At 58.5% G+C, this 18933-nt stretch overlaps 2 protein-coding genes across 7 annotated transcripts in view; one reads left to right on the plus strand and one right to left on the minus strand.

The window, feature by feature from the left end:
- The first annotated feature begins 21 nt into the window (after positions 1-21).
- RPL10A (ribosomal protein L10a) lies at positions 22-2782 on the plus strand. Its single transcript, XM_064732799.1, has 6 exons — positions 22-79; positions 287-361; positions 440-520; positions 818-966; positions 1757-1929; positions 2576-2782. The coding sequence occupies exons 1-6, from the start codon at positions 75-77 to the stop codon at positions 2744-2746; spliced, it is 654 nt and encodes a 217-aa protein (XP_064588869.1). The 5' UTR covers positions 22-74; the 3' UTR covers positions 2747-2782.
- A 1333-nt stretch (positions 2783-4115) lies between these two features.
- The window catches only part of SCUBE3 (signal peptide, CUB domain and EGF like domain containing 3), a 30616-nt gene continuing 15798 nt past the window's right edge, over positions 4116-18933 (minus strand). For 4 of the 6 annotated variants that reach the window (XM_064732791.1, XM_064732790.1, XM_064732794.1 and 1 more), the window contains 17 exons: positions 17196-17243; positions 14245-14361; positions 13117-13239; positions 11868-11984; positions 10811-10933; positions 10487-10621; positions 10126-10215; positions 9925-10041; positions 9694-9855; positions 9259-9462; positions 9014-9175; positions 8578-8745; positions 8324-8485; positions 7441-7638; positions 6866-7018; positions 6617-6696; positions 4116-6487 (listed from right to left, as the gene is read on the minus strand). In XM_064732791.1, the coding sequence (XP_064588861.1) occupies positions 6338-6487; positions 6617-6696; positions 6866-7018; positions 7441-7638; positions 8324-8485; positions 8578-8745; positions 9014-9175; positions 9259-9462; positions 9694-9855; positions 9925-10041; positions 10126-10215; positions 10487-10621; positions 10811-10933; positions 11868-11984; positions 13117-13239; positions 14245-14361; positions 17196-17243 (2309 nt within the window). In that variant the 3' untranslated portion in view covers positions 4116-6337. The remainder of the gene's footprint in view (positions 6488-6616; positions 6697-6865; positions 7019-7440; positions 7639-8323; positions 8486-8577; positions 8746-9013; positions 9176-9258; positions 9463-9693; positions 9856-9924; positions 10042-10125; positions 10216-10486; positions 10622-10810; positions 10934-11867; positions 11985-13116; positions 13240-14244; positions 14362-17195; positions 17244-18933) is intronic. The other 2 variants (XM_064732793.1, XM_064732792.1) reach the window with 1 other exon arrangement.

An 18933-nucleotide genomic window follows, 5' to 3' on the forward strand; every position in this document is an offset into this window, starting at 1 on the left:
GTCTCGCGAGATCTCGCCAGTATTTATAGCGTGCCGGAACCACTTCCGGTCCTTCGACCCGAGTAGCCGCAGCCATGAGGTGGGTGCAGCTCAGCGTCTGCTCCACTCCATCCGCCCCCATCCTCCGCCATCCGTGCCCGGTGGGGGCCCCGGGGCTGGCCGGGCGGCCAGCGAAGCACGATCCTCGGGGTGGATGGCGGGGGGAACGCGCAGGGACCGGGACGGACTCGGAGCCGCGTCCCGGGCGGGGCTGGCTCTGAGTCCCCTCTGCCGTTTCCCCCCGCAGCAGCAAAGTGTCCCGGGACACCCTGTACGAGGCGGTGAAGGAGGTGCTGCACGGCAGCCGTGCCAAGAAGCGCAAGTAAGAGCCGCCGACACGGACGTGTCACCCCCGGCCCCGGCCTTCCCCCGGCCAGGCCTCACCCGGTGCCTCCCGCAGGTTCGTGGAGACGGTGGAGCTGCAGATCAGCCTCAAGAACTATGACCCGCAGAAGGACAAGCGCTTCTCCGGGACCGTCAGGTTCGCCATCCTCTCGCTCCTACCCAGCCTTCGGCGCTGCCCGGTCCCGCTCGGGGCCGCAGCGGTGCCGAACCGCTCGGGGAGTCCAGCGCGGCCAGGCCCGGTGGGGCGGCTGGACGGACCCTCACCCTGGGTCTTAAAACATGAGGGGAGGTGCGGCAGCCCCCGGGCTGTGCCCACCGGCCTGCCCGGGACGGCAGGTGAGGATGCCCCGTGCTGCGGTAAGCTCTCTCCGTGCTGGCTCCGTGCACACGCGCTGGGGCTGGCCCGTCACTGACTCGGACCTTCCTTCCCCAGGTTGAAGTCGACGCCGCGGCCCAAATTCTCCGTGTGTCTGCTGGGGGATCAGCAGCACTGCGATGAGGCCAAAGCAGTTGACATCCCTCATATGGACATAGAAGCTTTGAAGAAGCTCAACAAAAACAAGAAGCTGGTGAAGAAGCTGGGTGAGTGTCCATAAGGCTTTTCCCAGATTTCCATGTCTTGGTTAGTTGCAGAGCTGAAACTCTGACCAGAGTCAGCCCCAGTATCTGCCCAAAATTTGCCCAAAAACTATTAAGCCACCAGGCTCTTTCCAGCGCAGATCTGACAGATCAGTACTGCAGGAATGGGGTTGGTTGTCCAGGGAAGGGAGGGACACAGAAAATATCCCTGTCAACAGTTTCATCCTTTGCTATGTCCCTCACTTTCCTGGTCGGGGAGCTGGAGGGCAGCAAAAGCCAGGAAACTCCAGAGGCAAGAGTGAGCTTTAGTCCTGCGGTTCTTGTGTGCACAGAATGAAATGCACTCATTTTCCCTAGTCAGAGAGTAAAAATCCTTCCCTTCCTGAGAACTCCAGAGTGCCTCTGTACATGGCTCAGGCAGACAGGAACTTGTCCCTCAGTCCACAATGGGCCATGGAACTGTGAGCTGTTAGGTGATTGTTGGCTAAGCCTCTCCTAGATGGATCCTCTGTCTCACCCATCCTGCTGTGCACAGGCTGCAGCAAAGCTTGGAAATCAGCAAGGGACAGTTCCTTCAGGGAGCAGGATTTGGGTTATTGGTGTGTGGGGCTGGGGCCTGGCTGCTGTCACAATCGTTCCTCACAGATCCTTGGCAGAACCAGCTCCAGTTCTGGTGGGACCCAGGAATGTTGGATTTATCTGCATGGAGGAGTTGCATGATCTCAGCTGAGTCCCTCCTGGAGCTTGGGGTGGGAGCAGGGTCCATCCTGAGCTCCTGCTTGTCTCCTTGCAGCTAAGAAGTACGACGCCTTCCTGGCCTCCGAGTCCTTGATCAAGCAAATCCCTCGAATCCTGGGCCCGGGCCTGAACAAAGCTGGGAAATTCCCTTCCCTGCTCACCCACAACGAGAACCTGGTGGCCAAGGTGGATGAGGTCAAATCCACCATCAAGTTCCAGATGAAGAAGGTAAAGCCTGGCTTTATCTGTGTGCCTGGGGCTTGTTCAGTGTCTCTGCCATCTCTGGCTTGGGCTGTAGGTGTCCCTCGAGTGTTCTGGAGCTGTGGCTGCTTTCCTCCAGCAAGGGGAAATGTACCCAGAGTATTCCATGGCCAGCCAGGAAGGAGGAATAATTTAACTGTGGTTGGTGGATCTTGGAGCAGATGATGAGGAGAGGATTGGATGCTTCAGTGCTGAGCACGATCCAGCGTGATTAAAGCTGCTCCCAGCACGTGGGTGCTGCTCATGGCGTGTCCCTGGGGGGCTGAGCATGAGTGGGGGCTTTGCTGGGGGTGAATTTGGGACTTGGCTCTGTCCAAGTGAACTTGGGAGCAGCTGTAGAGATCCTGAGGACACAGCAGATCTGAGGGTTTGCAAATGCTTGAGCATTTAAAATAGCTGAGCTAACGATGTCCTGACACTTGGCCTCTTGGCTCACTCATAAATCCTCCAGCCTGTGGGGAGCATTGACTTCCAGGCTGCTCAGAGAGGAGCTTGGCCTCTGCCACAGTGCAGAGAGAGCTGGGGGCAGAAAGTGAAGCTGGTGTGGGCATGTCCAGGCCGTGGGTCAGCTCTTTGCTTTCCCTGTGGAATCTGTACCTGTGTCTGTCCCCAGGTGCTCTGTCTGGCTGTGGCCGTGGGTCACGTGAAGATGACAGAGGACGAGCTGGTCTACAACATCCACCTGGCCATCAACTTCCTGGTGTCCCTGCTGAAGAAGAACTGGCAGAACGTGCGAGCTCTGTACATCAAGAGCACCATGGGGAAACCCCAGCGCCTCTACTAAGGGCTGGGGCAGCAATAAACCCTGCAGACACCCTCAGCTGTGTGTGCCTGTGTTCCTGCAGAGCTCCTGGGGCAGGCTTTGCCAAAGAGCTGCTTGCTCCTTCCAGGGGAAGGGCTCAGATGAGGCCTTGATGTTCATTTGAGAGATAAGTTAAAAGAGATGAATTCCAAGTGGGATATTCGAGCTTTTGAGGGAAGGAGCCTCACTCACCCCCCCTGCATTCAGAGAGGGAGGGGAAGGGAAGGATCCCACACTCGCCCCCAGAGCAGAGGTGGCCCAGCAGGTGCAGGTTCAGCAGTTGTGCCCACACAGGGGACCCTTACCTGCTGCAAAGCTCACCTGAATCCTGTGCAGAGCCCAGCCCTGCTCTGGCAGGGGCAGCAGAAGTGTTTAAATGCAATTGCCCCTCACCTGCCCACACCTGCCCAGGTGCAGCTCATGAGGACTTGAGCATTGTCTGTCAGTCCAGGGGTGCTGAAGGACAGAGCTGCAGCCCAGCAAAGGGGTTGGGCTGAGGTAGAGGATGTTTGCCATCCCTTCTTCCCTCTAAGCCAGTCTAACTCCATGTTCTGGGCTAAAAATGAAATTAAGTAATGTGCATAAATAAATACATTGTGCAGGGACTGGAGAGCTTAGGGAAGTGCAGCATTTAAGCTTCTGGGGGGAGAAAAAATACTTTGGGCTCTGGAAAAGCTTGTCAGCATCTGAGGGAACAAAACAATGAAAATAGCTCTGGATCCTGCTGTTAGAAACCTTTAAAATAAGCATCAGAGCCAGTTTTTGAAAGATCAACACAACACCAAGAAATTCCATTTAATAATTAAAAAAAGACAATACAAAATGCAAACATTTCTTTTTACAAAGTTCAAATAACAATTTTTTTTCTTTTAATCAAGTGCAAATAACTTCATGAACTACATCTTGCTCATCACTTTAATCGTTTCTGCTGGAGATGGCAAGTCCTGGCCCGCTGCAAAAGGCAGATATAAATACTCCAACATGAAAAAAAAAAAAAAACCAAATCCAAAACCCCAACAACCCTAAATTTTCTTGACTGCTTCAAAACCTTGATCCCCGAGGTGGCTGATGTGGGTTCAGCCTTTCAAAGCCATTCTGAGCTGGGGGTGGGTGGCTCCAGGGGCCCTGTGGGATTTTGGGGGCGTTTTTGAGCTGTTTGGTGAAAGCAGAAGGGGGAAAAGCTCCATTACCAGGAGGTTGTGCTGCCACCTCACCCTTCCACAGCAGGGAGCAGAGGTGGCTGGTGTGGTGACACAGCCAGGACAGCCCTGAAACCTGACATTAGATGAGCCAGAGTTAATCAAAGTTAATGAACTCTGGTGGGCACGAGGGCAGGGTTGGTCATTCCTGGGCTGGTTTTATTTTTGCTGGGTTTTTTTCCTTCGAAATGCTAAGGACCCTTCCAAAGGTCACTGTCCTGTGTCACTGTCCCAGAGCCACAAAATCCCTCCAGCAGCTTTTTGTGCATTAAAGCAGCTGCTTGCAGACAGCGACCAAGTGACAAACAGCTCAGCCCACAGATGTGGAGCTTCCAAACAGGCTGGGAGCCGGCGGCAGCAGGGGAAAATCCACAGCTGGGATGAATCAGGACAGACTTTTCCAACTGACGCATCCTGGGGACAAACCTCAGCCCCTGTGCCAGTGCTCAGCCCCTCACAGAGCCCGGGAGAGGCTCCTGGGGTGCTGGAGCAGTGTGGATCGAGGAGGGAAAACAGGATGGAGGAAAGATGGACCCAGTGGGACAGGCAGAGCAATAAATAATGGGTCTGTTAAAAGCAGGGCTGGGCTCAGGTGTGGGCAGGGGGACAGTCAGGGACAGGTGGGGACAGTGATGGAAGGGAGCTGCCGCTGGCAGAGCTTTAGGCTGCTTGATCATTTTTAGTCCTGGCAGCTCCAGGTCTTTGAGAGGATGAAGATGGGGATGAAGGTGGGAGGATGACAGCTGAGAACTGGTGGCAGGGCTGGAAAAGGAGGGAGGCTTGGGGAGGAGGAGGAGAAGGGTGAGCAGTTGCCTGTCCCTGGGAGTCCTTCTGTCCACATGAAGATGCTGGGGGGACAAAGCCACCAGTGATGTCCACCTGGCCCTTGTCCCCAGCTGAGCCTGTCTGGGGAGGCAGATGCAGTGAAACAAGGGGTGGCAGGATGAGTTTTCTCTGGGATCTGCACCCCATTCCCTGGGGAGGGACTCCCACAGCATCCCTGCAGGGTGGGAACATCCAGGGATGGGGCCAAAAATGCCTGGTGGGACTCAGAGGCACAAAAGGTGCCCAGGTCTGTGAGGGTGGGATTGCTGTACCTGGGGAAGAGATTTGGGGGCTGAGTGGAGGGCCAGCTCCCCTCTCCTCCCAGCCCCATCCTCAGCAGGTGCTGGCTCATCCCTGAGCCCCTGCAGGGAAACAAAATCAGTTTGCAGCAAGCAGGTGACAGAGCTGATGCCCATTGCAATGGGACTGGAACATCCAAACTGTGGCCGGTCAGTCTGACAGGACCAGCTCCACTCCCATGGATGAACCAAGACGCCTCCAACTCCCTGCAAAAACTCACCCCAATGCACCGAGCAGGAGAGGCACCATCTCCCCTCAGAGAGGGGCTTTTATCGGGGACAAACGTGGCAGAAAAGGCCAGAAGATGCCATTGTGCTGGTCAGCGCAGCCCAGGCCCAGCTTGCTCTGGGTGGGTGGTTTTTGTTTTTCTTGCAAACACACATTCTCGTTTCTCAGGCAGATATAAATATTGTCGTTTCTAGTAGAAAAAAAAAAAACAAAACAACTTCCCTCTAAATAATATAAGGAAGACTCAAATGATTGCACTTAATACATATGAAAAAGGTAGAAAGGAGGATATCCTAGTGCACAAACATTAACTCCTGCTCTTCTCAAAGCTTGCTTTTCCGAGTTACTCTTTGGCAGAGCTTGTAACCAAGTCTGGTTTCTTGGCACGAGTGTCTGGGGTGTGTGGAGGAGGAAGGGGGGCGGAAAGAAAAAAAAAATCGAACCCGGCTGAAAGTCCTTCTCCTTTGCTCCCTGTTTTCTCCCGTGCAGCCAGACATTGTTCTCCGGGAACGTGGCTTGGCTGCGCTTCCCTCGCAGCACCAGCGCGGCTCTCCAGCGGGCCGGAGCCACCACGGTGCCGCGCTGGTGGCCTTTGCCACCGCTCCTTTGCGTTTCCTTTTCCATCCAGTCGGCTTTGTCAGTTCTTTTCCCCCAAAGCGGCGCCAAAAGCTGCGGCGTCGCCTCCTGCGCTCCTCGGGGGCTGCAGGGACAGGGACCCCCCTCACTGTCCCGGGCTGCTGCTGGCACCAGGGAACGGGGACAGACCTGGCCTGAAGGAAACCAAAGGGAGAAGCACACGGGACCACTACTGCAGTTTCCTAAAACCTTCTGCTTCGGAAGAGGGGAGCGGCTTCACCAGCGCTGGGTGGGAGCGGAGCGAGCCCCGGTCTGCAGGGAGCAGCGGGGAGATCGTGGGGAGACGTCTGCGGGGCGAGCAGAGGCGATCCTGCCGGAGCCAGGCGGAGGGAGGAAAAATCAGAGAGGAGAAGGAAGGGAGAAGAGGGTTTCCTTGGCTGCGGGGCTATTTGTAAGGCCGGAGGAAGCTGGAGACTTTGGAGCGCAGGAGCTTGATGAAGGAGCGGGGCAGCATCTCCTTGTGCTTCTCTGTGTACTTGAAGTAGTTCTGGGGGTGCGCCAGCACGTCGAAGAAAGCTTTGATGAGCTTCTTGTCCTGCAGGGAAGCCGAGCCAGAGGGAGGTTCAGCATCACCTCCATGCTCCTCTGAAGCCCCAAGGGCAAGGAGAGCAGGAGGCATCTCCAAAAGGAAGGATGCCCTGGGGGTTACAGACTTGGGGCTCACCTTGAGGATCTCCTGGTGGTTCTCAGAGGCGTAGAGCCTTCCATCCCGCACGATGTCCTCCACCAGCTGCTCGTAATCCTCTGCCAAAACACACAGGGCATGAGCTGCCACTTGTCCCCAAACCTCTGGCCTCCATCCTTCAGTCCACTGCCCCCAAACACACAGGAGGTGTGAACTGGGGGTGACCTGGGTCCCAAACTGTGGGGGGAGAAGCACCAGGGTGCTGGGATGGCATCTGCCCGTGCTCACCATCGTAGGTGACGTAGGGGATCTGGAAGCCCCGGGCACTGTTGGCCTCGCTGGTTTTGAAGTTGATCCAGAGCTTGCGGGAGCGGGCGGTGAAGGCGATGGGTCGCTCGTAGGTCTGGCAGGTCTCGTAGGTGGTGATGGAGGATGGGGAGGCTGCAGGGAACAGCAAGGGGACACAGGATGCTGCTTGCCCATCAGCAGAGTACCCCCAGCCTTACTGGGTCAGGGGTGGCATCAGGGATGGGAATTGTCCAGTCTGGGCAAGGCTGAGCTTCCCCTAGCCCTCATGTTACATACCAGGGATTGTTATGCCTTCCTTGCTCTGGAAAGCACCACATGGGCTTTTAACCCCCAAAATGGAGGCTGAGGCCCAGGTGTGCAGCCCAGCCCATGCACATCCCCCTGAGATCCAGCAAGACCCCCAGATGGCAGGGTGATGCTCATCTCCCCACTCACCCTATTCCCAAAACTCCCCTCCTGCTGCCCGGGGATGCACCTTTGTCCCTCCATGCCAGACCCCAGCCTTTTCCTGCCCAGCTCCTCCCCTGAGCACCGTGGCCTGCTCGGTTACCTACAGTTTTTCCGCATGACCAAGACGTCGCCGCACTCATCCTCGGAGGGGAGGAAGATCTCGGGCACCACGATGAGGATCTTGCGCTTGGGCGGGGGGTTGATGTTCCAGGTGCACTCGACGTTGGCGGGGTAATTCCCCGGGTAGTTGGGGGACTCGATGTAGCCCGTGTACTCCCCCAGCTCCCCTCCACACTGCCGGTCTGCAAGGCAGGAGAGCAGTTCAGATGGGAACCAGGGCATGGGTGGGAGTCCTGGGAAGGGTTTGCTGGGCAAGAGGGGCAGTGTGGAATCTCACTAGTCCTAAACACATTCATACTCCTCACCTTAGCAACCCTCCTCACCCCCATCCTATTCCCCCTCCTATCCAACAACCTTAAAAACACTCCCGAAACAATCACAAACACAGTCAAAACCTCCTTCCTAATCAGCCTGATCCCCATAACAATCTACATCTATTCAGGGACAGAAAGTCTTACCTCCCTCTGAGAATGAAAATTCATCATAACCTTCAAAATTCCCATCAGCCTAAAAATAGACTTCTACTCCCTCACCTTCTTCCCCATCGCTCTATTCGTATCATGATCCATTCTACAATTTGCAACATGATATATAGCTGCAGATCCCTACATCACAAAATTCTTCACCTATCTTCTATTCTTCCTAATCGCCATACTCATTCTAATTATCGCCAACAACCTATTCATCCTATTCATCGGATGAGAAGGAGTCGGAATTATATCCTTCCTACTAATCAGCTGATGACACGGCCGAGCAGAAGCCCCCATGCCTGCCTGAAATGACCCCAAACTCTGCAGGATTTTAAAATACTTTTGAAAGAGGACCCCACACCTGTCCCCCCCTTCTGCTGCACCCCAGCTCGCCTACTTTTGCACTGGGACACGGAGGTGGAGCCGTCGAAGTCGGTGGTGGTGTTGCCGGGGCAGGAGATGCAGTAATTCTGCCGGAAATCGGGCTGGTAGGTGCCCACGGCGCAGCGGATGCAGCGGTGCACGCTCGTGTTGTAGTAGTGGCCAGGGGAGCACTGCACTGGGGGGTCAGGGAGCACAGGGGCTGTGTCAGCGGCTGGCACGGCCCCGCTGGGTGTGCCCGCGCTCCGCTGGGGACCGGCCCTGCCCTACCTTTGGTGTCGCAGTCCTGGAAGGACAGGGCTCCCTCGTGGCGCGTGGTCAGCCCCCCGCCGCAGGGGAAGCACAGCGCCCGCCCCACCTCGGGCTGGTAGGAGCCACGGGGACACGGCTGGCACGGCTTGAAGCCATCAGCAGAGTGCTGCCCAGGGGGACACTGACCTGCAGGCAAGGCATCGCTCAGTCCTGGCACCCCACATGCTCTCCTGCCCCATACCCAGACCCTCCTCCCCCTCAGCTGTGGCACCACCAGTACACCCAGAGAAGTGCTGCCCTTCCCGCGGTGCCCTCTAAATAATAAACACCCAAACCAGCAACTCCTGTGAGCCCTGGGGATGCTCAAGGCTCTCCTGCCTGCTGGCTAATGGTTGAAATTGCAGCCCTGGACACCCCCTGAGCGTGCGTCCAGCCCCGGCTGTGCCCCCCTTACCGGTGCAGGCGGTGATGTTGGTGGCTCCGATGGGTCCGAAGGTGTCGCCGCGGGGACACAGGTCACAGGAGAGCTGCCCCTCCTTCTCCTGGTAGGTGCCGGGCGGGCAGGGCACGCACTGCTCCGTCTGCCCGTGGTAATAGGTTCCCTGCGAGCAGCTGACTGAGAGCCGGGGGGGACGTCGGTGATGCTGCGGGCGCTGCCACCGCCGGGTCCCCTCGTCACCCCGCCTCGCTCCTCCTTACCACACTTGCTGGCCAGGCGCTGCTGGCCCGGCCCGCAGCTCTCCTGCCGCTCCGGGGCCACGCTCAGCTTCCGGGCCACCTCGTACTCCATCCCCGAGAAGCGCAGCAGGAACCGCTCCTGGTTGATGGATTTCTTCAGCGCCTTGATGGCCGACTTCAGCTTCTTCTCCACTCGCTGTCGCAGGCAGTGCAGGTTGCAGCTGGCTGGGGGGCACAGAGGGGAATGGGGGTGCAGGAGGGATGCAGTAAGAAGGGAGGGGTGCAGAGGGAAGCCCAGAAGCATCAAAACCATCCCCCAAATGCTCAGCTGCAGGTGCTACCCAGCGTGTGCCAATCCAGTGCAAGATGAGGACTGGTTTATCTCTCCTTGCTGCATGGGGATGGCATCATGTCCCTGCTCCCACCCAGGATGTGTCAGGCCAGTGCTGTGCCCACCTGTGATCTCCTCAGGCTTGATCTCTGCCTCAAACTCCAGCGTGATCCGTGTCACCTCCTTGTTGGGGGAGTTGCGAGCCCGCCGCCCCTTCCCCTTCTTGGACGAGTCGCACTTGAGGTTGACGAAGGTGACCTGGCAGTCAGAGCACGGCGCCGAGCCACCTGCAGGGTGGGACAGGTCAGCACCCCCTCCCTGCTGGGCACGGGCACCTCCCCACCCTCACAGCTCACCTTGTGTCCCTGCCCTCCCAGCCTCCTCCTGCTTGCCCTTGCTCCGCGGGTGCAGGTGGCACTTGGCATCCTTGATCTTGAAGGAGGCTTTCTGCTTGACGGGGGCAGCCACAGTCTCTGAAAGAACAGGTGGGTGCTCAGCAAGCTGGCACGGCCCAGCCAGGCTGCTGGCAGCCGTGGGCACCCCAGGAGCCCCCTTACCGAGGCACTGCTGGCTGCTGTTGGTGGCTCTGTGCTGGCCCTGCCGCAGCACGGGGGTCCCACAGCTCACTGTGTAGCTGCTGTCGGACTCTGGGAGGGAGAAAGGGGAGTTGGCTCTGCCAGGGTGATGCAGGCAGGCTGTGCCATGGGGGGATGATGCCCAGCACCCTGCCATAGGGATCCTGCGCCAGGGACCTGGCCCGTGGATCTACACCCAACAATGAGCCCTCCTAAACAACAGCATCCCTCCCTCCCTCCCTCCTGCACTCTGGCTGTGCAGCCACTCCTCTCCCCTCAGTTTAGGCCATGCAGGGAAATGGGGACCCCCTGCTCATGCTGGTGGTGGCACTAGTACCAATACCTGGCAGGAATCTGGCCTTGGAGGTGCAGGAAAGGGCACAGCTGTCCTTCTTGCCCATCTTGTTGCAGGTGAGGGTGGCCCGTGGTGGCACCGAACCTGGCAGGCACTTCACCAGCTCCAAGGGACAAGCACCAGCTGGTGATGACAATCAGGGATGCCCATGGCTGGCACAGCTCAGAGACCCACGGGGGACCCCTGTGCCCTCCAGCTCATGGGGGATTCACAAGGGAGGAGATGGTGCCAGAGCGTGGCACAGGGACCCCAGCCTGGCATCCCAGAGCCCCCAGCTCCTCCCTGGCCCTGCTGGCTCCCGGCCTGACGTACCCACACAGTCCTTCTTGTTCCAGTGCAGCTTGCAGCCAGCAGGACAGGTACACTGGTAGCTGCCAGGAGTGTTGATGCAGCCGAATTTGCAGCCACCCCTGTTGATGCTGCACTCATCGATGTCTGTGGGGACAGAGGCAGGGACAGTGGCTGAGGGACAGTGGGGACTCCTCGGCTCTGACACTGAATCACTGCATTTCTCAGGGCTGGGATTCTGGATGGATAAATCCAAGCCCAGCTGGGGCACCTCTGCACCTCAGGGCATTTCCAGCAGTGCCAGCTCCCCCAGCTGTGCCAGCTCCATGGGGATAAGGGACAGCCCAGCTCCCGGTGTCCCCAAGGGCCAGGCAGGGACGGGTGCAGCCCATCCAGGCTGAGCCCAGCCCCAGCCCCTCGTGGCACAGCAGACAGAGCTGAAACTGAACCCAAAAGGCTCAGCCCTGGTCCCTCTCTTCAGCAGGGCTGAAATGATGCTTCAGGTCAGGGATGGAGCTGTCCCTGTCAGAGCCCTCCCTGCCCAGCTCGCCCTCACTCGGGGCATTGGTGGGAGCCATCAATCCCTTTGCCAGGGGCTCACGCTGACCGTGTAGCTCAGAAATATCTGGAGGGTCGCTGCCCCAGCCCCGGAGCCCCCGGGCTCTCACCCCGGGCCGCCGGCACCGCTGCCACAACACGCTCGGCAGCCCCTGCGGAGCGCGTTCCAGCCACCTCCCGCTGCCCGCCCCCGCCCTTGGGAGCTATCTGCCTTGTGAAATTTAAATCAAACCCTTTTGATGTTCCCCTTCCCACCCCGCCACAGCTCCCTGCCAAAAACGCCGGGGATTTCTCCCTCTCTCTCTCTCTCTCTCCCGCTGCAGACAAGTCGCAAATTGTTCCTGTCGCTCTGTTTGAAGTTGCAGACACCAGCGAGTCTGGCTGGGAGCCCCATCCCTGCCCGGGGTGTGGAACCCAGCGTGCCCACGGGCCCTGGGGTGGGCAGGATCCCCAGGGGTCCCACGGCAGCCGCACCCGGGGCTGTCCCACCCCTGGGACCCCAGCAGGGCCCAGCTGGTCCTACCTCCGCAGTGGGTGAGCCCATAGAGCGTGTAGCCCTTGTGGCAGAGGCACTGGAAGCTGCCGGGGGTGTTGATGCACAGGTGGTCGCAGGTGCGGTCGAAGGAGCACTCGTCGATGTCTGCAGGAAGGGCAAGGGGAGGAGGTGAGAGCTGGCACGGCAGAGGGGCCATCCCGGCCTCAGCACTGTCCCCTTCCTGCTCCAACAAGCTGTGATGCTGGGGACCCTGCCCTGGTACCCTCCAAGGGTCCAGAACCAGCTTGCTCTGGGCATTCAGTGCAATTCTGGGCATTCGGGATGCTCTGGATATCCAACACCAGTGTGCTCCAGAGCCCTGGGCTCCCTCCCTGCCCCCAGCTCCTCCTCACCCACTGCACCAGCATCCCCCTGTCACAAGCTCCTGCAGCCCCTCTGCACCCCAAACGGGCCAAACAGGGCCAAAATCCTGTCCCTGGCACGGGAGGGCTGCAGGAGCCCCCGGCTGCTGCCCGTGCAGGGCAGGGAGGGATCGGGAGGATGCCAGGGAGGGATCGGGAGGATGCCAGGGAGGGATCGGGAATGCTGTGCGGGCAGGTCCTGCCTCGGGACGGTGCCAGCAATGCCTGCTCGGCCCCGCGGGCACCTCGCTGGGGCAGGGAGGCCCTGGTTGGGAGGTGAACCCAGCCCGGTGGGCTGGAGCATCATTTCATTGGCTTCATTAAGTTAATTGCTGCGCTCACGTCAAACTCCCCGAGCACAGAGCCTGGACGGAGATGAAAGCAGTGGCAGCCCCGGAGCCTGCCAGCCCCTCCTTCCTTCCCGGCCCTGTGTTTTCAGGAGGGAACGCTCAGGCTCAGGCACACCTGCCGTGCTGACCTCGGCCATGGGCTGCGGGGGCAGCACTGACCTCCTGGGCTTGTGGGAGATGAGCACAAAGATGTTGGGACAGGGAGAAAAAGGTGGAAGAAGCCGCATGGAGCAGCCAGCTCCATCTGGAGTGAGCAGGAGGCATCTTCTCCCCATTCCTGCCCTCCCAGAACTGGGAGCCCTGGCAGCTGCCTGATTGCTGGCTTTAGCTCTGCAAGAGCCCACAAGCCCCCAGCTCTGAGACTGAAGGGCTAGGCCCCAAACCAGAGCCTGAATCCCAGGCACTAATGCCCTGAAGGATGCATGCAGTCCACAGGAAGGGCACAGGAATGAGCAGCACTGCTGCAGCAGCCATGGGAGTGCAGGCAGGGGCAGGGCAGGGCCCTGGGCACTCAGTGCCCCTCACCTTGGCAGTTCCTCTCGTTTATGAGCAGCTTGTAGCCCTTCTTGCAGCTGCACTCGAAGCTGCCCACGGTGTTCCTGCAGATGTGGTCACAGCCGCCGTTGTTGAGCCGGCACTCGTCGATGTCTGGTGGGGACAAGGGACACCCAAGGGTCACTCCCTGGCTGGGATGCTCGGCCAGGAGAGCCCAGGGCTCCCCTCTGGATGCTGTCCCCACCACGAGGGACAATGGAGGGAGCCCTTTGGGCTCTGATGGTCAGCAGGAGAACGTGGCTGATGTGGTTTGTTTTCCTTCTGATCACAAAATTTACTGTTAGCAAACAACGTGTGAGATGGAAGGAGACCAGGAGGAGGCAGCAGCCTGCCCTGTCCCTCCACCCCCAGGGCTGGGGCAGCAGCTCTGCCTCTCTGGGGCTGAGGGTTTCTTTTTATGACTGTGAGGGAGCAAGCTGTAAACCTGCCTGCAGCCCTAATAAAACCCCAGACACAGGGGACGTGGCTCTGGGTTATTGCTGCGAACTGCAGAGCTGGAGAGGGGTGGGTGCTCTGATAAAATACCAGGACAAGGGGTTCTGGAAGCAGTCAGCAGGTAGACAGGCAGCCAGCAGTGGGACAGGCTTTCCTTTCAGCTGGGGTCAAGTTCTGAGAGCTGCCGAAAGACACAATGCAGGCACTGGCCAGCCCTGAGGGGGGACATTTGGGGTGCAGGGAAAGCAGGGACCTGGTGCTCAGACCTGGCTGGGCAGTGTCCCAGGGGGGACCTGTGCATTCCCTGCACACCCAGCCCTTCCCCTGGGGCGGCTCAGGCGCTGGGGTGGGGTGAGATGGGACAGGACCCTCCAGCCCCACAAGGGCTGCCTCAAACTTGACCTGACCCCCTTTTCCTCCTCCCCACAGGCTTCCCAGGGGCGTGGGGCCAAGCATGGTGCCTGCAGCAAGGCATCCCAGTCCCCATGCAGGGGGTGATTCCTGTGCCCACCCCATGGATGCAAACACCAAGCCGGTGAGCACTGGGGGCCATGTCGAGCTGAGCTAAATCTGAGCCTTTTCTGGGGGCACTGAGGACACAACGGGGACCTGGGGCACCCAGGGGTGAGCAGTGAGCCCCCAGCCCCACTCACACCCACCTACCTTTGCAGGTCTTCCTGTCGGGCTGGAGCATGAAGCCCATGGGGCAGCTGCAGTGGACGCCGGTGGCCGCGTCGTGGCACTTGCTGTCACAGCCCCCGTTGTTCACAGCACACGTCTCTGCACGGCAAGGGGACACAAAGGCTGGGGTGAGGGACCCCTGCTCAAAAGGCTCAAAAGGCACTCAGATGTCCCCCATGGCACGGCCTGGGAGGGGCAGTGGGTACAAAGCTCCCTCAGAGCCCATGGAAAGCTCCCTTGGCTCTCACACAACACCAGCGAGGCCACAGGGGCGTGAAATGCTGAACACATGGGGCTGGCGTGCCCCACAGACAGGCAGGGCCTCCTGGGGGCCACCTTGGGCAGCTCCACAGAGGGGGAGCTCAGTTTCCCAAAGTGGGCAATTCAAAGGCACAGCGCTTGTGCCAAAGCAGCCAGACACGGGTCCTGCCAGGCCGCAGCTCCCAGGGTGTGGGTGCACAGCCCCAGTGCCACAGCGGGGTGGCAGGAGGGTCCTGTCCCCCTCACTGCCACCAAGCTACCGAGCCACAAAGCCACGGGTGACCCTGTGCTGTCAGCCCCTGACCGTCACCCACTGCTCAGCCACTGAGATGTGTCTCAGGCTAATTTGAGAGACGCATCATGTAATTAAAACACACACTCAGAGGCAGGCAGCATCAGTGGAAAAAAAAAAATCCAGTTAAAAAAAAAAAAAAGAGCTAATTATTTCAGTATTATCAAAGTCAGCTGTTGCTGGTAGGACTAGAAGGGACACTAATTTAAATGAAGCATTTTCAGCTTGACAGCTTCCCTGTGAGATCAATCCTCAATTTCAACCCTAACCACCAGAACAATGGTTTGAAGTGCATTAAGTTGTTCACAAAGGATAATAAAATACTCCTTTCAGAAGGCTGGTTGCTTGGATAAATGAGGCATTTGGGCTTCAAGGAACCCAAGATGAAAATGCCTTGAAGAAATTCCTTGGAAAGAGCAAATCCCAGGTTCTCCTGCTCTTTGCAAGCACCACATGGGGTAGGAATGACTGAACCATCCAACCATTTGCCGCGGGGCCCGGGAGCTGGGATCGCTCTGTGCTCGTCTTGCCACTGCTATTTTTATGATGTCCCATAATAAGAGAACAAAAGGGACCATTTTATGAAATTAATCGCCAGCACAATTACAAAACCTAACGGCAGGGGAAGGATTTCTGCAGATATTGTTCCTCCAGCCAGGTCCTCGCGCTGCCCGGCCGTGCCAGGGGACAGGGACACGGGGCGGGGGACACCGTGCCCAAGGGAAGGGAAACTTTCTGAAAGGGAATCGTTTGTTCAACGCCAGCCTTTGTTCCTGCAGCTGATGCAGGGGCAGCCCGGGGAGGATCGATTTAACAGGGTCAGCGCTGAGATGAGGGGATTGGTTTGGCTCAGGTGCTGCTGCCAGCAGGATGGAGCTGGAGGAGCAGCTGCAGCCGGGAGGATGGAGCTCTCCAGAGAGAGAATGCGGTGCCCTGGGCACAGTCACTGTGCTCACAGCCTCCTCCAGCACTGTGCACCCCTCCTGGCCGCTTTGCACCTTTGGGAATTTCACCTGAGGTTAAAGCCAGTCCCACTCACCGTCCCAGGGTGGGTGCCCAGGGTGGGCATTGGGTGTGAGCTCGGTTAGCACAGCCACAGCACCACTGCGAGAAAGGGGAAACCCTGTTCTGGGTTGGCAGAAAGCTTGGAGGGGCCTGCTGGGGTACCTGTGGGGCAGAGGAGGTTGGTGGCACAGGGCTGGGCTCTGGATTGCCCCGGGGAGCAGCAATTGTTCGGCGGAGCTGGCAGCCCAGGGTGACTCACCAGCCACCCAGGGCTTTGGTGAGGCCTCCATCGCTCAGGCAGGGACAGGACAAAGCTCCACACACACACACACATACAAGCACACACTCAGACTCTTTTCCACCCTCCTCCAGCCCAGCTCTGCTGTCACTGCCTCACTGCTGTGCCATGGCACCCCTCGCCCTGCTCAGCACCTCAATGCTGGTGATGCTCTGGCCTCACCTCCACCTTCTGAGAAGTCACAATCTCAGCAGGGTGTGAGCCCAACAAGCCAGAGGGGATAATTGCATGGTACTAGGGGGATTACAGCTGGGCTGGCTGGAGCATGGTGATGACGCAGATCTGGGGTCCCCCCTTCTCCCACCCCTGTGTGAAAGGCTCTGCAGAGCCCCCCAAAAGCTGCAGTCTGTGCTCCCTGTGCTGGTGAGCTCCAGAGCCCCTGGGTGTGCCAAGAGTTTGCCTGTGCCCAGCACATCCAAGAACAAGATTCCCCACCACAAACAAGCTGCTGCACCTTCTGCCTCAGTTTCCTTGGTGGCAGAGCAGAGGCATCACCTTACCTTTGTGAAGGGCTTGGAGACCCCACGGGGATGCAAAGAAATCCCTGGGGAGGTGCCCAGCCCTGCAAAGGGCCATTGCAGCCCTGCCATTGCTGCAGCTCTCTGGGCTGAGAGCCACAGCGCACGGCGAGGCCAAACCCTGGGACACCCTGGAGGTCCCAGAGGGGACCATCCTCGAGTGGGTGGGCTCTAGGAAGGGGTAACTGGGAGTGCACAGCACAGAGATGGGCACAAGCATCCCCCTCCCCACCTGGCAGCCCACAGTGAGCTCCTCCTGGGTGTGGGGTAACCCTGCCACAGCCACAGCACAGCAGATTGTCACCCTGGAACAGGCTGGATCCACCAAAGCAGCGTGAGAGCCCCGTCTCATGCAAGCACAGCAGGGGAGGGCTCCCTGCCCTGTCCCCCAGCCCTGGGCTGGCCTGGCACCGGGGTTTGGAAGCAGCAGCAGCGGGGCAGGGTTAGTGAGACATGCGGTCAGGCAGCAGCTCAGCCCCCAGCCCCGCCATGGTCTCCAGAGGAGAGACCATCCACGGTTAGACCCCTCGGTAGAGATAGAGAGAACAAAAATATTTACCATTAGAAAACGTCTCAAGGATAACGTGTTGCTGGAAGTGTCTCTCCCCTGTTTAACATTATAAAAAAGTGATTTAGAAACAGTGTCCAGCAGGGAACTCGGTTGGTGTCACACATCAATGGGTTCAACTCTGCTGCATTTCCAGCCTGGTGGAAACTGTCCCTGTTTCCCTTTGGGCTTTTTCTCTCCCACCTCCCAAGCATTCAGGGTCCCTCAGCCTCTCCAAACCCCTCCAGCTGTGCTGGGCTGGTTGGAGCCCCATGCGAGCGGGAGAAGCGCGTTGTGAGCAGCGTTAGTGCAGCCTGTTAGTGTGGGGAGCCGGGTCCTGGCTGCGAACAGAACCAGAACCAGCCCGAAGGGATCCCCGAGCGGAGCCACGCGGACACAGGGGCGTTGGGAAGGCAACCACATCCCCCTGTGCCACTTGCACCCCATGGATTCAGCAGCCAAGCCAGCAGTGAGCCCAAACCCTGGGGCTGTTTGGGCTGCTCAGCCTCCCCTGTGGGTCAGAGCACCCCAGAGCTCCCAGCACCGCCAGCCCCCCAAACTGGGGAGCACTGCAAACTGCCTCGGTGTGGGTCAGGAAATCAGCCATAAAACCTCAGCTGGGTTTAGTTTCCTTCCCCATCTAACTGTATTTCTTCCCTTTCCACCCCTTCCCACTCCACCACAAGCAGGGGGCCAGCAATAGCCCTGCTGCACCCCAAATACGGGTGGGAGGGAGCTGCAATGATGCCCTGGCTAATAAATCTTCCTGGAAAGCCAAAATCTGCATCAACTGTGACAGCTGTTTTTGCATCTCCCCGCAGGCACTGCACCCTTGGCTGCTGGAGGGCTGGTTTATGTGCTTTTTTTAATTCTTTTTTTAAAGGCTGCTTTTGGAGCATAAATATAAATATATAAGGTCATTGGCTTCCCCTCCCAGCTCCCCCTCCCCCTCGTGCCTGCAGACATGTTGGGAGCCATTAGTGATGGCCCCTGTGCTTAGAGGCATGTTCCTCATTATCTGCATTTTTAAAAGCAGCAATAAAAAGCAGAAAAATGAAAAACACCGGCCGTGGCCTAATGAAACTGTCACTCAGAGGGGCTGATCGTGCTTCCTGCCTCGTGGTGTGATCTGAAGGGAACCTGGACCAGGGGCCTGTCCCGGCAGCCCATCAAACACACCGCGTTCAATTTCAAAGCCCGTGGCCCGGGGAACGACTTTGCGTTTCCCCTCGCTGGAAACTTTATTCCCCTTGAAATGATGAAATATTTTGGAGGAAATGGGGAAGGGGCGGTGAAGGGGGCAGCGTGGATGGGGGAGGGCTGTTTGCTGTGCCCCAGCCATAAAACAAGAAAGGGTGGGTATAAATATCCGAGCAGGTACCTCGGCTGTAAACCTGCTGGCGGGGCATCCCTGCAGGGCAGCTGGAGGAGCACAAGCCCTTGGTGTTCCCACGGTGGGGATCAGGAATGCCCCAGGGAGTGCGGGAGCTGGGCAGGCCCTTTCCTGTGAGAGGGGATTGCAGGGCCCAAAGGCATGAGACAGGCGTGGGGTGCTGGTGGGCTTTGGGCTGGTGCTGCTCCTAAAATCCTCTAGTGCAGTGTTTGATCTCCCCTGGAAAGGTGGACAAGGGGAGAGCTCACAGGGATGTGCTGGCTCTGGTGGGAGATGCCTCCCCAGCATGGGGACAAAGAGGGACACTTTGGCCAAGGACAGAGGATGGATGATTTTGGAAACCCCCAAATCCCACCC

The sequence above is a fragment of the Zonotrichia leucophrys genome, chromosome 26, assembly GCF_028769735.1.
Source record: "Zonotrichia leucophrys gambelii isolate GWCS_2022_RI chromosome 26, RI_Zleu_2.0, whole genome shotgun sequence".
NCBI lineage: Eukaryota > Metazoa > Chordata > Aves > Passeriformes > Passerellidae > Zonotrichia > Zonotrichia leucophrys.